At 36.5% G+C, this 18507-nt stretch overlaps 1 protein-coding gene across 1 annotated transcript in view; it reads right to left on the reverse strand.

Moving 5' to 3' along the window:
- Positions 1 to 18124, reverse strand: part of LOC111509904 (sodium-dependent neutral amino acid transporter B(0)AT3) — a 35163-nt gene extending 17039 nt beyond the window's left edge. Inside the window, exons 1-5 of the mRNA XM_074178799.1 lie at positions 18045 to 18124; positions 15359 to 15641; positions 10859 to 11154; positions 3961 to 4133; positions 392 to 1066 (exon numbers count right to left, since the gene is read on the reverse strand). Coding sequence (XP_074034900.1) covers positions 392 to 1066; positions 3961 to 4133; positions 10859 to 11154; positions 15359 to 15561 — 1347 coding nt within the window. The 5' untranslated portion in view covers positions 15562 to 15641; positions 18045 to 18124. The remainder of the gene's footprint in view (positions 1 to 391; positions 1067 to 3960; positions 4134 to 10858; positions 11155 to 15358; positions 15642 to 18044) is intronic.
- Between the last annotated feature and the right edge of the window lie 383 nt (positions 18125 to 18507).

Raw genomic sequence — 18507 nt, forward strand, 5'->3', positions numbered from 1 at the left:
TGTAGACCAAAAAGATATCGAAAAATTTTCTTCTAAGCTCAAGGTGTTTTAATTTATGAGATTTTATATTTGATTCATATGAAAAGTAGTGCAGTTGCTTATGAAATCTGTAATTCAGTGTGTTGATAGAACTTCTTTAATCATTTTCAATTATTTTGGTGGGATTACTGTAGCAGGGGTTTCGTATTATGATTACGTATTCAAGGTTAAGTTTCATAATTGCAATTTGAAGGGTTGTGATAGAATTGATGTTCTTGAAATGCTAATCCAGTATCGGAAGTGCCCCCAAGGTCTTCCACTAATTCAGATATGGAGTTACAAAAACACATGACATTAAAACGTACACAACGTTTGAAACAATCAATATTAATGAACTTTTTATGCCACTTACCTTATCCAGTTCCGTTTCTAAATCACAAACAGGCAATATAGGCATCACCTTAGAAATCACATCATTTCCAACGTGAACGTTGATCAAGGATCCCGCTTCAGGCAGGTCGTTCTCATCAAAATCACTGCTGCCGAACACCTCGTATAACGTTGAATTTCGCACATCCAAACATTTTTCGAAAGTCATAGTTGCCTTGAATCCAATAACGGAGAACACCACTATCCCCGCAAACATGGATGTGAAGCAGTTGGTGAGGGATACCATTATGGCATCTCGGTAGCAATTGTTATTTACAGGATTGTATGAAGAGAACGCTATAAGGCCACCAAAGGCGAGTCCAAGAGAAAAAAATATCTGGGTTCCTGCCTCCAACCAAACCACAGGGTCGAGGATTATATGCCAGGTCGGAGTGAAAAGGTGCCTGAGTCCATCTCCTGCTCCTTTGAGCGTGACTCCACGAAAAAAGAAGATGATGAGCACCAGATACGGAAATGTTGCAGTCACGTATACCACTTTGCCAGATGAAGCGATGCCTTTGATCATACACATGTACACCAAGATCCAGGCTACGAACAGGGCTATTGCGATTTTCCAGTTGAATGACTGAGGAGTATTGATGTCTTCGGATATCATGAGGGTTGTTCGGTACCAAAAAAATTGAGTCGGACTACTAGCCTATAAAAAAATAATGCGTGTCAGAGTCTGAAAGATTCCTTAGGTTTATTATTCTCATATACATCGTGAATATCGTGAAAACTTTCACGGCCGGTGTCTGACAAATTTTCCATGTTTCCAGTTTCATTAGCCGTCGTGTGCAGGTTTTTATACCTGACGTCTGCTACTGCGGAATACACTGTCAAAGGCGTTGAGTCATCGGTAGAGGTGATATATCTTGCTTCGATGCTCAATTTGAAATTGGTCCTAGTGCCTTCGTACTTCTAATGAGTGCAGTATAATGGTACACGTAGTCCCATTATACTACACTGCGAACAGCATCGACCTTCATCGAATTGTAGAGGTTAACAGCCTATTGAAACGAACTAATTATAATCGAGCTGGTGGACTGTTGATAAAAACCGGCAAAAGATATACTGCCACCAAGATACCTGAGCGAATATCAACGAACAGTATCCACGTTGGAAAACTAACCTATCAAGGAAAAGATCATAGGGGAATCCTTAACAAACAGATAACGTGTCCGAATCCAGTTGCTGCCTCTTTTTTTAACGAGCCGCAAACGAATGATACTACCTATGATTCTTCAAATCAAGTAGGTCTCCTGGGTGATTTTTTATATCCGAGATTGAGTCAGGTTGCGCCTCAAGTTTAGCAAATCAAGTGAACAGTGTTAATAATCCTCAACCACCTATCATAAATACAAGTGAGTTAACAATTTTCCACCTTGATATCCAATGATGAACTATCATTGTTTTTAGATTATTATAAATACAAAGTCGTCTGCCTCTCTGGACACTGGCTTAACATTGATATAATAAAATCTGTTAATTGATGTGATTATTTAATATTATTGATGTACTTATGATGAAACACCTAGTCCATTAGTCCCGCGGGACTAGTTGTCCCATTATAGGTACAAACAAACCAGAACAATTTCCAGTTTGCACATCGCAGCAAGAGAGATCACTCCGACTATTGCCACATCGCCTTTGATAATGTCTGCCGCAGTAGCACACGAAACGTCAGGTGCAGAAACCAGCAGACCACGGTCGATGAACTAAAAATATTGGACAATTTTGTAGAAGGTATCTGTATCTGTAGAGTGGGGAGGGTGAATGTAATCCCACAGCACTTAGGCCACATGTGACCCACTGTACATTCTCCCGAGGAGTTGTCCTCCTAGGTCATCGTCCATCCTGTTCTTTCCAGAAAGGTGGAGAGGTCACTTGGATTCATCTCCTTTATATCGGCAGGTGTAGGCCAAGACTCGTCGAATACACACTCACTTATTGACGATAACTCCGGGCACTCGCATAGGACATGCCTGACAGTCTCATTTTCCTGTTCACACATTCTGCATAGAGAAGTGTCCACTAGCACCATATTATGGAGGTGTTTTCTTAGTTGACAGTGGCCAGTCAGAAATCCTACTGTTAAGCGTAGATTTTTCCTGGTCATCGCCAGATATTTCTCGGCACCAGCTTACCAGGGTCGCCCAGGGTGATCCTGACAAGATTGCATCCTTTGATTCCATCCCATCTCTTTAGGGATTGAACATGGGTGTGAAATTTGGCTGGTTCCGCAATTGTCGAAGTTATCAAGCCGTAGGTGCCACTGGGTCCTAAAATTCTTAGTCCAGCCGCTTCCTTGGCTAAAGAGTCGACAATGCGATTACCTTCACTTCTGTCGTGCCCTCTAACCCACTTCAGGATAATGTTATTATCTACCGGGGCTTTGGTTAAATCTCAAAATCTTGGTGGCACTCTAGTACTAGCCCTGAGGTGACACGCTGTCTGTTCAAGTCTAATAGGGCTTGTCTGGTGTCAGCGCAGATTGTTATGTTTTTGCCTGAAATTCCTTTCCTGGTTATTTCTTCTGTGGCGATTGAGATACCAGCCAGATCTGTTTGGACCACGCTGGTATTTTTTCTCATTCCCCACGTAATCCTTAGACTTAGTGATCTGGAGTACACTCCACATCCTTAGCCTTCTTTGGATTTTGGGTCGTTTGTATATATGCGTATTGCATTTGTAGCATCTGACTCTGTGTTCTGTTTTATTTGTATTTTGTAGGGTTAATTAAACACAAACCTGGGTCCAATTGCATCACTGGTTGCCTGCAGCAGAGGTTGCGCAATAAGCGCTTCTCGCCATAGGCGCAGCCTCAATTGACTCATTCCTACTTCGAGGTTTACACCAGCTATGCGCAATCATAACATGGCCATCAACGCAACTTCCTTAACTTCAGGTCCAAAGGGGTGAGACTCGTAATCAATTCCATTGCCGCAGTTAGTGTTGTTCTCATGGCTCCTGTGATGTTTAAACAAGCCAGTAGCTGTATTTGATATAATTTTTGGATGGTCATTGCTTAAAAAACTTTCGGTTCCCATGCAATGGGATACGTTAACATAGGTCTCATTTTTGCAGTGTTGATCCAGGTGACCACACGGGGTGAAAGACCCCATGCGCGTTCCACTGTCCTCCGACATTGCTCATAAGCCACATGTACTCTTTTTGCTCTACTCTGTAGGTGAGAGTTCCATGTTAGGATAGTACCAAGGTATTGGTCGAGGATAGTACCAAGGTATTTCACCCTTCAGATAAGTTTAGTTTGCTTTTGAAGATTTCGGTAGGTTTTGAGCCCGATAAACTTTTTTTCCCGATGAAAAGGATTCTTGTAGAAGGTAATTCTTATTTGAATTTCGGAAAGATGTGAAAGTGACATATTTTGAATCAGACAAAACATTTGTTTTCGATGACATAATTTTTCTATTTTTATGAAAGTTCAAATTATCAAACCTAAATGTCGTCCACCACATGATCCTCTCAGAAGATGATTTTTCATTTCGAAATTCTTGTTGTTGAATTGAGGATTATGGATAGTCTACTTACCTCACACTCTGGTTCGATGGTATACGATCCATTTGGAAAGTAGACATTCGGACATTCAGCCCATGGCAACTGAGATTGGAAACTCTGAACGAAATAAAAGAGGCACCAAGCAATTATTGTGTTGTAGTAGAGGGCGACATTGAAGGAAACTACTGCGCTGCTAATACCAATTCCTGAAAAATCAATGATTCTCTTTGATATTTTTCCAATTTTCCTTAGAAGTGACGAAAGAAATGTTCAATTTTTTTTCCATAACTGAAACATTCGAAAACATTTGGAAATTCATGGATTCTAGTGACTGCACTATCAATAGTTTCAGCAGTTACCAAATTTTCAGCGACAGAAGACAAGTTGAAATGGAAAAATTGAAATATCATGGAAACTTATGTTATTTCTATCGTTGTCCAGAGGAAGATAAACAAAATACTCTGCAACATTTTCTCAATATATGGTAAAGTTGAAAAAATCTCAAATATTCAACTTCTACCTGATTCCTAATTTGTTACTTTTTGATGTCACAAACTTATTCCTAAGCACTCTTCCAGAAGATTCATACAAATCCATAGGTAAAACGCTACCAGAAAATCATACAAGCCTATGTATTAATTTGGGTATTCTTCCACTATTGCCAACTTTGAGAAAACCATTCAACAACACAATTTAAAAAAAAATCCATGATAATAATTATACAATTTTCGTTTCTTCTGAGGATGCAACGGTGTTAGCGAAACGCGTCTAGAAATAAAAAAAGGTTTGTGAAAATTGTGGACGCTTTTTTCTGCGAATTTCTCTTTGAAAACATGCAGTGCATTTCTTTAATATCCCCCCCCCCTCTTTTTATTTTTTGAACAAGTCAACTCAAAAAATTGAAATATGCAATAAGGCAATTAATGCATGAATACTTTATTTTGAAGTGACACTGGCAGATGAAACTTTCAAGATGGCGACTGGGCGCATCTGAGAACAAAATTAAACGGAAAGGGGGGTCTTGAGGAACATAATTTTGAAGCTCCTGACGAATACTTCACAATCCTAGAAATTCACCTACTACAAAATGGCGAAACATTCAATAATTTTCTGGAGACAAACACATTAATATCGATATTTCTAGAAATATTTCTTCTTATCTGCCATAGGTATGGCAATTCCAACAACTCGATAAGGTTTGTTAAGTTATTTTTTGTTTAGAAAAAATTTCGAAAAATGTCAGTATAGTCTATCCATTCCCAATTGGAATGGCAATGAAAAGATGAGTACAGTCATAAACATTTCTTGCCTGTGGCCCCTAGTCGCCCAGATAATTAGTAAACGTGCTATCAAATGTAGTTGAGGAGTGAAGGCTCGGCTAGGTGGACTGGCTGAATACTAATTTTTTGTCGTTTCATAATATTTTTTCATCAGTGCCGTGTGTTCGTGGGGTTAGGTGAGGTAGTGAGTGGTTTTGCATACCGATTTCTGAATACTTTTTCTAGAGATCAACTACCCTAACACCAAACTGATATTTTTGCACTCGACGCGCTAACAAGGTTAGCATCTACGGGAGAAGCAAATTGATACTGAATCTAAAGACAAGGGTTAGCTGTTTATATACCTAAATATACAAATCAATATATAATATACAAAATAAGGACTTTCATGTTCAAGTTCAGCGAGTAATTTTAAATATTCATGAATGCTTGAAGAATGAAAATTGTCACACTTCACAGAATGCTTTTGTGAATAGAATATGCGAGTTACGGAAATTATTTCGTTCGACAGTTCTTGGAGTCATTAAAATAGGGGATGTCATGGACCATGCAATGAAACGAAAACAAAGGAATAAAAAAATCGCAAACGTTGATGTTGCTACAAAAGATGTGAGTCGGCGAACAATTTATGGTATAGGTATACCAAAAAAATGAAGTACCAACCTTGGAAATGATTAAGTATAAATCACTCGACTATCCCGAATACAATTACAAATCTTTAGAAACTCTACGAGGTGTCTTATTGTCCTGTGGTTTCAAATATAAAAAATTGAACAATCGGATGGTCATAATGGAATCGACACGCATTGTTCAACTCCGACAAAAATATTTGAGGCGTATGAAAACCTACCGAGAATAGGTAGACATATAATCTACCTTGACAAAACTTGGTTTGACACCCATGATGTTGTCAAATATGGCTGGGTAGACGAAACTAAGTATTGTGTTTTGAACACACCTTCTTCAAGGGAAAAACGTGTTATAATTTTGCATGCCGGGAATGAAAGTGGTTTCATACCTAACGCTTTGCTTCTGTCGGTCAAAAATATAAAAGATTCGTCTGCTGATTACCACGAAGATATGACTGCGGCTTTATTCGAAACCTGGTTCAGTGAGCAGCTTCTCCCAATTATTTCTCCAAACTCGGTTATTGTTATGGATAACTCTTCGTATCATTCTCGTATAGCATTTGTCAGGAGCTTCAAAAATATGTGTCACAAGATCCCCCTTTCCATTCAATTTTTTTCCCAGATGGCGCCCAGTCGCCATCTTGAAAGTTTCATCTGTCAATTTTACTCCAAAATAAAGTATTCATGTATTTATTTCATGATCCCAAATTGCAATTTTTTTAATCGACCCGTTCAAAAAATAAAAGGGGTGAGGAACATTAAAGAAATGCACTGTATTCTCTTCTGATAAATAGTGCTCAAGAATGCTCAAGAATCATCACCATTATGTCTATCAAAAACGATTTCAACGAGAATATCTGGATTATTGGGAAAGAAAGGTCCATCTTGATACAAAAAAGTGTGGAAATCTTTCAAAAAAAGGACAGAAGTAATCAAATTTAAAACATTCATTATAGAATTGAATCAGATATCATTCACAGTATTCCTACGCAATATAGTGAATGAAAGGTGTGAAATTTCACTCACATGGAACACCGTCATACTAAATGGTGGACATCCAATGTTTCGCCGTTAAACACTTGCCTTATCAGCTCCTCAATACCAAATCTGGATAACATTATGGGAAAAAAACTTAATGCATTCATATAATTACGATTTTATGTCACAGAATGAGTTTGATCTACTCATGTGATCGATGACAGTACGTGATGACATTCATTCGCTCATTTGATGAAATCCCAGTCATAGGAATCTTCTTTAAATTGAAAGGGGTATATTTTTAGTAGAAAATAATTTTTGGGAAAGAAAAGTTTCGGCTTTCTAATTCCTCATCTTGAAATGAATATGAATTGACATGATTATTCATCGATATTATGGGTGGGAAGTTTCCAACATGGCATCATGTATATTCTATAGACTGTATATTTGATAAATTCCAAAGTGAATAAATCTTTTTTTGGTGATAGTTCATCTTCAGTAATTTGGTTAGACGGAAACTGTACTGAATTTCAGGGCAGCATACATTGGAGTTGGATTTACAGAAACCACTACTTGCTGCCTGTACCACAACTATAACCACAGACACTCCGGATTCGCTCCTCAACCTCAAGTTCTCATGAACATGAAGAATATATCGATTCACATTTGATTGCATGTTAGGCATAGCTGTGCAGACAGATGGCATAACGTTTAATAGCTGTTCATTATCTCCCGGCAAATCGATATCAAGCGATGAATTGCAACTGACAGAGCTTGCTATGGATATATGTTTGTTGGCTCGGAGAAAATGAATATTCATTTGTGGCGAACTGAAAGTAAATGTTTGATGTAACGTAAAATGATTGAAAAATAAAAAATTCCAATGACTCATTATATACTAAGTGACGAAGAAAGGTAAACACCCATTCATATTGAAAATATTTTAATAATTTTTTACTTACAAATTTGACAGATAATACCAAACGTATGAAAATAAATTTTTAGAGGAATTGTATGATCGTGAAACCAGTGAAATTCAGTAGTGTCGTGCAGATCCTTGATGTCTTATACACTCAAGGATACGTCTGGGCATTGTCCTGGTAAGGTGGTCTATATCCTGCTGGATATAAACCCTACTTCTATCTCATGTCTGAGTGATACCAAAGTATGTGGGGGCTGTTGTAAATTCAGCAGTCTGTGACCAAGAATATCTCACACATGTCCGATTGGTGAAAGATCGGGCGATCTGGGTGGCCATGGTAAGCGGTTAATGTCATTCTGATCCATGAAGTCCAGAGTTACTCTAGCCACATGCTGTCTAGCGTTGTCTTGTTGAAATATGGGGTTCCCGATGATCTCAAGATATGGGAAGACATGGTGCACCACTACTTCGTGAATGTAACGAAGAGCTGTCATGTTGCCTCCAATAAAGACTAGAAGTGTCCTGCTACCATATGCAATGGCACCCTATACCAATCAAACCACTGATTCGCAATTGCCCTAGGAGAAATGAACTGATCCCTAAGAGCCAAAGGTCTTAATCGGCGATGCTTACGCGCTGTTGTTTCCCTGCCACGACCCTGTGTTCTTGTTCTTCTTGGTTTCATGCCCGATAACATCTCAGAATAGTACGCAAAGATCGATTAGTTCTTCTTGAAATTTCTCTTACTGAAAAACTTGCCTCATGTAAGCCAACAATTCGTCCTCTCTCGATGTCTACTAGTGAGGATGACAGTGTTCCATTTGAGTGAAATTTTTATCTTCCATTTAGTATATTGTGTAGAATAAATCCTGTGGGTAATATCTGATTAGAAACCATAACGAATGTTTGGAATACAAACTGAGTAGGGAAATGGGTTTTTTATATAATTCAGTTTTCATATAAAAGTATTTGTTTCATAAAAATATTTCTTTCATCTATTTCCAAGTTTATATGAAAGTAGCTGTTCCAGAAGGGCTTTTTCTTCCAGTTTGTGTATGAAAGTTACTTTTTTGCAAGATCTACATATCTATGTTGAAATTGATTGCTGTCTTTCTTTCTTTCGAAAATTCCCACATTTTTCTGTATCAACATGCAGTAGTAGAAAGCATAAAATTCACTTTTTCAACAATGGGATGATACTCAAAACTCTTACCTGAATCGCCACTAGATGTTCTCTATACGAAATCAGGCACAGAAAAGACCCTTTCAAAATTTCATCCTTCTCACATAGAATCGGTATCGGTTCAAAGTTTAGACAATTCTACCACCTGTTACATTATTTCCTTAAAACATATACCCTCCGCCCATCGATTCTAAGGATGATATTACAAACATATATACATATATCTCACTTTTCGTTACACTACACAACGAAAATAAATTCTATGACTGAACAAAAGAAGAAGAGTACTATTTGACGTCTATTTGTACACCTAACTTCAACATGAATGAAAATAATGAGAATTAACAATACGAACTTTGAATAGGTGTCAGCAATTTGATACTCTTATTTATTTGGAGTTCTACTGTAGACTGCAGAAGATTTCTAGATGTGTGAAAATATAAAATAGAATTTGAAATAATTGGCAAAAAGGGTTTCTTTGTATTCAAGTTGTATTACAAACAATATTAAATGGAGACTGGAAAAATGCAATGGTACAAAATTGCTAAATTGAAAGCCCCCATTTTTGACGACACCCCTTTTAAAAATTCTGTGATAGGATTCTGATACACCGATTATTGTTCCATCGACAAAGAATACCGTTCGAAAAAAGAGGAAAAATTGTAATTTTTCAATTTGGTATCAACAATTTAAAAATTGAATAGCTCCATTTATCGTTGAAAATAAATTTTTATTACTCTCGATCCTTTTTTATGATCAGGAGCTACATGAAAATGATGTTTTAAATTGGAACCTGCTATTGTTTGAACAATTATCATGAACATCATGAATTAATCTGGAAAAGTTTTTTGAAAATATAATCTTTGATTGAAAAATAATCGTTCCTCAAAAAGATTCATCATATTGCTTGAAAAAGGATTTGTTGATCAACAATTTTTTTTAGTAATTGTACTCAATAATAAGGAACCAGAGTACCTGTTTCGGTACGTATTTTCATATTTTTAGAAAAATCATAAATATGGGTCCCAAAGTTCCGAAAGGTGGAAAATTTCCTGTTCTTCGTGAATCTCCTTTCAAGTTTGAAGAAAAATGTCGAACATTTTCTGAGATATTCACAGAAAACCATTATCTTCTCAGTTAATTGTTTGTTATGAAATAGATAGATAGATCTTTATTGTCTAAAATGTAATACAATTTGTCGACAAAGGGTGTCATGTTTATAAATAAATGAAATGTTAGAAATATATAAAATGTAGTTTTTTGAAGACTGTATACTATTCACAAAAATACAGTGAAGATTAAAAATAACAGACAAAAAAACAATACAAAAATATCAAAGATATAAAAAAATGTACAAATATGTTGACATAAATCGTAATATACATCGTGGTATATCGAAAGACTAGATATATCAGGGTTTGCCATATAGTTAATATATAGCAAGAATGAAATTGGGCCCAAGATTGACCCCTGAGGAACTCCCCGTACAATTTTTCCACTATCAGAAGTGTTGTTGTTCAATGTTATTCTTTGACTTCTACCAGTAATATAACATCTAAAGCATTTCAAGGCTGTTTCCCGGATTCCATAATGGAAGAGTTTTTTCCAATAAAAGCCAATAGAAGGTTCGATTTAAATATCACAAAAATAATGAATTGCACATTCATTGAATGCCCTGCATATTGGTGATTATTTCCAAAACCAAGCTTTATATTTTCTGTAACTTTCATTCATGGGTCATTCGTTTCTTTCCCATATGGAAGAACAGATGTGAGTTGCTTCTATGTTCCAGCAAATATCTAAATGAATCACTGTGCAGATTTATTTGCTTACATCACATGAACTGTGGGGGGTTCAGCAGAACAATAACCACCCAGAGAAGATATCCTTGTATATCAAATTTACTGTTGTAAGTTCTCTGGAAAATCAAATCAATTACCTGCCAAAAAAGGTGACACTTGATTCCATACCCCTATAGCTCCCTTTCTCAATCTCTGACCAATTGCCAGTTCCAAGTAAAATATAGGGATCCCCTCAATGGCCAACATCACGAAATAAGGTATCAGAAAGGCACCTCCTCCATTCTTCTGTGCCAAGTATGGAAACCTCCAGACGTTGCCGAGCCCCACAGCATATCCTATAGTTGCCAATAGAAAAGTGAGCTTGCTATCCCAGGATTCCCTTTCATCTTCACCACTCTCAGGTTTGAAAATAGGTTTTCCGTCTGTTGAATTCCTAGAAAAGAAAGCAACGGATGTAAAAAAACCTATTCCGGGTAGCGATGAAATAATTGTTTACGACACCACTCAGTTGTTTCCTAGGTAAACATTTGAAACAAATTTATTATTCTTCGGAACCAGGCATTCCAACGAAAACTTGACCTCCCCTGTAAGTCATTAAAATACATGTAATCGAACATTTCAAAATACACTTCAATTTCTATTTCTAGGGGCACTCATTCTGATATGAAAATCATTCCCGAAACTTCACCTCCTTCGGTCAGCAACTAACCCCTATTTTTCCAATGGCATGGGGGTCGTCGAGTGATACATCACTTGAAAGATATTTTGTCCTTCTATTACTTCAGTAATATTTTTTTAAATCAGTTCATTCCTTATTGAGAAATTAACTGTTTCAACGTTTTAACGTTTAACGTTTTATTTAACCCGGCAGTACATATGTGGGGTTTCTGAGAGAGAGTACTACCTACTTGCTGAATTGTTGTCTGAAATAATTTGAAGGGATTGAATTATATCAGTTTCATTGAATCATGCGATGCCCTGAAATCACCATGGAAAACAGTTGCTCATTGATATTTACTATCAACCTGACAATATTGTTGAAAGATCCTGTTGTATTAACCCCCAGACCAGTTTTCATTGCATTTGCTGTTTCTAGTATTGTTGTTCTTTGAATCACCGTTGTTCCTGTTGTGTCTGCCGTGTTTTTGTTCCCATTGTGTTTATTGTTCCTGTATTTGTGTTGGAAATTGTTCCTGTGTTCCAGTTGTTTTCTGTTCGTGAGTTCCTGTTCATATTTTAATATTTCTGAAGTTCCCATTTCAACTGATATCAGCTCATTTTGATTTACAAAGTTCAACATGGCACGTCTGTCACTTCAAGCAAAAATTGAAATTGTTGGTGAAGGGGTGAGGTCTTATCGTGAAGCGGCCGCTGAATTTAATAAAAGACACCCGCTACCCTGGAACTGAACATAAAATATATAATATATTCGTGAGCACCGGTCAAGTAACAAAGGACAGAAAAGTTGTAAAACATCATATTGATGATGATACGATATTGGCGGCTCATCAAGCTGATCCTAGAATTAGTTTGAGAAACTTATCGCTTCAACTCAATATGAGCCGCAGTAAAATATGGAGGTGTTCAAAGAGGCATAAAATGCATGCGTTCAAACCCAAATTTTGACATACTTTGCACGAAGGAGATGAAATCCGCCATATGGAGTATTGTTTATGGATGCAGGGAAATTATCTCAGTGACAGGAATTTTTTAAAGTATATCTTATACAGTGATGAGGCTACCTTTACCACGAATGTTGTATCTTCCCAGAACATGAGGTTTTGTGCTGAACAAAATCCAAATTGGGTGGTGAATTGTAGAGACCAAATATCTCAGAAAGTAAATGTGGTATCCTGAACGAAAATATTATCGGGGCATTTTTTTTTTCGATCAAAATTTAAACGGACGACTATTCTTGACTTTCTCGAAAATGCATTTTCCGATGTGTTGGAAGAACTACCTTTGGATGTGAGACACAGCATGATTTTTCAGTTAGATGGTTCACAATAGTGGCATAACAAGGGTTTGGTTGAATAGGAATCTACCTATGAAATGGATAGGACCCAAAAGCCCTCTCCACTGGATTTTTATTTATGGTCAACAGTTGAATCATTCAAAATTGATTGTTTTGTTTTTTATTTGAAAATGTGATTTTGAAATTAGTACTTCGAAAGAATTTTTAACTTCATAACATTTTTCGCCACAAAATATCCTTCTTTTTTTTTAAATAATGGGGAAATGAGAATATGAACTAACATTAACCATCCTAAAACCTCGTTCATGTTTTGATATCAAACCAAAAAAAAAATCTACTTCAATTATTACGGAAGATACGGGGGTGTTTCCATGAAAAGTGAAACAAATTCGGATTTTTCAGGAAAAAAGTATAATCGTAGTGAGTTGGTAGTCCTGATCACGAATCTGAAGAAATTTTGAGCCTATTTTTCCCCCTAATATGTTTTACCGTAAAAATGGGGTATTCCATCACGAGTGGCGGACAGTGTATATCACTTTGGCCAACCCCATTCAGGTGGAAGGTGCATTTTGAGGATATCCATCAGTCCAGAGAGTTTCATCGTTCTACCTCGAATATTACGGAAGATACGGGGGTGTTTCCATGAGAAGTGAGACACACTGTATAAGAAAATATACATGTCAGATTTGTCGACATATCCCATGTGTTTGTTGTAATCTTTGACCAATTTCAAACAAGAAATATTTTGCGACGAACCATCTTTTTGCTAGCGAGGTAGGAAGTCAATATGTTATGGATTATGAAAATTGCTGAGAAATAAAACTGGTCGTTTGTCATCCCATTTCAAATACAGACCTTCTTCAGTCATTCTCCAGTCACTATCTCCTCGTGTCATTGCTTTATCACCTAATAGATTTCTAGGCTCGTTTTTTTGGCCCTTTCTCATAGTTCAACATAAATATATTTCGGTTTGTAATGAGACACCGTTGAAAAAATAAAATTGTCGAAGTATACCTTGTGATTTTTCCAACAAGTGGTAGAGTCAAATCAGATACGACTCCAATTATGCGTCCCAAATTATGCTCTCTACCTTATCATCCTTCCCTGTATAAATTTGGAATTGGGATACGTAACCAGTATCATTTGCTCGTATACAAATCTTGTACCCACGCTCTATCGGCTTCAGTGACATTCGGAAGCTCATGCGACCTTTGAATTTGACCATAGATTCATATATACTTTGATTTTCAGACGGTTTATAGCAGTCCAGAAAAGTTTTACCCAGAACATCAAGCATTGGTCGCAATTTATACAACTTATCGAAGCCCTCTTCACCCTTTTTCGGCTGAACCAAGTTGTCGTTGAGGTGAACGTGTCCCAAAAGCCAGCGAAATCTATTTCTTGACATAACTGAAGATATAAATGGATCTCTCATTTCGAATTTTGAAGACCAGTAGTCTCTGTAACTCGGCTTTCTAATGATACCCATCATGAGATTTATACCGATAAAGCATTTCATTTTATCTGAATTTATTCTAGGGAAGGGCTCATAATGTATCTGAGTGGTTTACAAATTTGTTTGAAATACCATCATTTCAAGTAAATCCATCGGGAATAAATGCAAAAATGTTTCCAGTGGAGTTTCAACCCAATGGGAAATATTAGGTCCTGAATCTTGGTCAAAAGACGAGGTAACACAGTAATGAGATACTTTAGTCCATGATATATTCGTGTCCTTTCTCTCACTATCACGGTCCAAATAACGTTCTGAAATCCCCTGTGAAAACATGAAATTGAATACTGAATATATATTCGAAATTCCTTGAAATCACTTCTTCAGATTTGCCTAGCTCCGGCGATTCCATCCTTGGTAAATCCTCAATGTGATCAAATTCCTCAACAATGTCGTCTTCACTAGAGGCCTCGTTTCGGACTCAAAATCTGAAGGAGTATCTTCTAGCTTTTCAAATATTTCATCTAAAGTCAATTTATTCAAATCAAGGAATTTTCTATCTGAAAAATTAACCAAAATTACAGTGGCCTTGTGGTTCCAAATGAAACCTCCTGATATTTTTCTGAAGATATACCATTTGAAATTCGAATTCCATCGTTTTTGTAGTGTCAATACACACAAACATGAATACTTGACGTTTTCTTGCACTTTATGACTTTATATCTCCAAACAATTGGAATTTCTTTTCACCTTGCACTTCTGGTAAAGAGATGGTGGTAGTACATGACTGTTTCAATGATGTGGTTCCAGCAGCGTTTACTGGGCCACTTCAAAAAAATCACGGTGGCACTAGTCTTCAAAGGGTTTCAAAAAACGTACGATATTATTGGTAGGTTCACTAAGATACATCGGACTCTATTGTTTCTTGCAGTAAACAAATAAAAGGTGTTGATAATGTAAGCGAGCTGAAGATAACAAAAATGAAGTCACCACTATAATTTGGTGTAACACAAAATAAAACGATACGTGGAACGATCCACTACTGAGGTAACGTGTTTCTTACTTCCAAAGTAGAAGATCGAATCGCTACAAACTGGAAAAAGTGAGAAAATAAATTGTGGAAAGTAACACAAAACCAATGAAACTCCCCTTCAACGGCTGTAATTGAATTTGTCCCGACAACCGATCGAGAACACTGTCCAAACTCACCTTTTACTGCTACAGCTCGACTTGATTTTATTGCTCGGGCTGGTATCCTCAAAGGCGGCATTCGTAGTGCCGTAGCTTCCGGTGTTTCCGTTTTCGATTACGAGTCTGCTTCGCATCTCCCTCAACTCCAATCTATCCATCGAACGTTGGGGGTTGAGATCGCGAGAACTTTGTCTCCGAATGAAGTGGGCAGTGTTTGCCATTATTGTGGGCGAGACGAGACTATTGGGTAATTATTCTAGATTTTCAGAAACTTCCGCTGTTTTGGTTCTGCCATTTTGATCTGAAACAAGGAATTCATTTCTTCGTCAATTGAATCAGGGGGAATATTGTAGATAATTGAATGTCGTCTGGAAAGAATAATCAGTAGAAATAGCTACTGAGCAGTCGGTACGAAATAAAAGAATAAAAAATTTTTTATATTGCAGAATTTTCTTCATAATGAGAACTTCTAGAAACATTAATTAAAAAAAAAATAGGCAAACTGACAAATCTCTTCGACCAGAGCTGATTCTTGAAGAGGATGGTAATGAATACAGAAGTAACTTATTGTGCATATCACTTAAAAAAACTAAATTTATGCATTACATAAATCCATGTTGAGAATGACTCTGATATTGTGATATCATTGAGTTGTAATAACTTTGCGATGTTTGGTGATCCGAATAATATTTTCGAATGCTGTTTTTTTATCAGTTTTACAAGTAGTTTTTGCTAACGTTTCGGACTCCACCAAGTCCATGTTTGAGCCCTGAGTATGGATTCAATAAAGTTCGAAACGTTGATAAAAACAAATTTGTATGAAACTTTTGTATCCCTTTTTCAACTAATAGAAAAAAACAACAGCTGAATGTATTAGGTTGTTTCAAAAGTGTTGTTCGTTTCAATGTCCTGTGTTTTTGCAGCTTCATATCTCAATAGACAATGATTATCTATTGAGACATAGAGCTACTGTTAAACATCTGTTTCAGCGATGATTGTTAATTTCATCTCAATGGCAATATTAATAGACATGATTGTCTCTATTGGAGTGACAAAAACCCACATATTTTTCGGTGAGGGCATACACAACACCACCAAAAAGTTAATGTTTGGGCTGGTATTCCTGGAAATGCAAGTTTTGGTCCATTATTTATGAAAAAAACCTGACTGGCAATCGGTACCTTGAAATGCTTGAAGAGACTATCAATCGTCCTATAACTCACGAGCTAGAAACTCAAATTGATGCAGAAGGATCTGTTACATTTCCAGCAGGACGGTGATCCACCTCATTATTTTCTTTTCGTCCGACAGTGGTTAAACGAGAGATTTCCGGATAGATGGATTGGCAGAAGGAGAGCAGTTAAATGGCCTCCGGAATCACTGAATTTAACACCCTTAGATCTCTTTCTCTGGGAGCATCTAGAATCCGTTGTTTATAAAGCACAACCTTCTAATTTCGAAGAAGTTTAAAGACGAGTTACCGCAGCATGATAGTCAATTTCTAGTGACGTTTTCAGTTACTTTCCTGATTGATTCGGCAGTTACTTGATGAAGATCCATAGTAATTCGAAAAATATATCACAACATGTTTCGCTAGCACAGTAGCTTTTTGATAATAAAATTGAAGTGCTCTTTTGATTCTTCGTATTGTTTACCGGAAGGGAAGATATTAGAGGTGGAAGTTTGCAAATTGACACCCTGTATGGACTAGAATGAAGTGACGGTTCAGCAGTTTATTCAGACCTGACAGGTAGAGTTTCCAACATAAGATACCAGTAGCATGTGGTATCAGATAAAAAATTAGCTACATATTCACATCTACAAGAAACAAACCACGCGATAAATAATGGAAACATGAAAATTCTACCATACGGACGGAAAATAAATTTGCATTGAAAATGAATACGTTGTATGAAAAGCCTAATTTTAAAACCCACAATAATCAACTAAAACTTTGTAGCTCTCCTCTTTCGAATTTGTGAATTTTGACAACTAATTTATGATTCATTTGTAGTTGGAGGAATCCACATGTTGGTTTCTGGGAAAAATAGTTGGTAATCTTGATATATTATGAAAAAATTGTTATTGTTTTAGTGTTGGCATTGATAATTCAGGAGATATTTGTTATTTCGGATACATATTACATGTTCCTGACTGTATCATTGTATATTTGGAGATTTGCTTTGTCAAAATGCATCAGTTCATTTAAAAATTATTTAACAAACCAAAACCGATCCTAACAAATGAAAAATCAGTAGAAATTAGACAAGAGTTCCATTAACAGAATGTAGCCCAGAGGACTAATGAATCTATTTATCCATCTATAAGTGATAGCATGTTGAATATGTATGTTATGTAATTAGATTTCACTCCATTCGATTGGAGAAGCGGAAAAATATTTGAAACATTTTGCTGAATCAGCTAGTCATTCAATAGCTGCGTGTAACAAGTTACTTCGAGTTAAAGTCTCCACAATTCGGAATCTACTGAATTCAATAGTAATTTATGCAAAACGAATCATTCAACAATCAGATATACTAGCATTCAACAGGAAATCTCTCGCCATTTCTGAAAATGCTTGTTATTCATTTGTGTTTTCAATATTTGAGAAAATTGCCATCTGAAATGGTTAACTTTTGTTTTAGTACAATTTTCTAGATCGGTCATCTATCTGAGTATGTCGAAAAAGTGATTTTTCACGTACCTTTCGATTGTGAGGACGACAAAGACGTCCTTACGTGGAGCGCCACACACACCAACTCACGCCGCGATGAAGAATCGATAGTAGCGTCGGCGCCCTTTGTTGGAATGGAGTCTGAAAGAACGGATAACATATTTCACCAAAGCTGGAGATCGCTTATCATGTAACGGTAATTGATTTTTTTGTCAATTCCGTAAAGTAACATATAATGTCTGATTTCCCTAGTCAATTTGAAATTGAATTACTCATTACTATCATCAAATATAATGTTCATGTGATAAATTCATGTAATAATAATAATTAATGAAAATAGAGAGAATGTATACAGCAGATACAATCTTCTGCATAAATTATACATACTCGATAAGTAAGCAAACACTTGTTTTGAGATAAAATCACCTTACACAACTACATATAAAAAATATATTCAGTCCAATAGATAAATATTACGAAAAAAAGCATCTCA

This window comes from Leptinotarsa decemlineata, unplaced genomic scaffold (genome assembly GCF_025532065.1).
Source record: "Leptinotarsa decemlineata unplaced genomic scaffold, Ldec_3_MD MMD2_tig00004307_RagTag_RagTag, whole genome shotgun sequence".
NCBI lineage: Eukaryota > Metazoa > Arthropoda > Insecta > Coleoptera > Chrysomelidae > Leptinotarsa > Leptinotarsa decemlineata.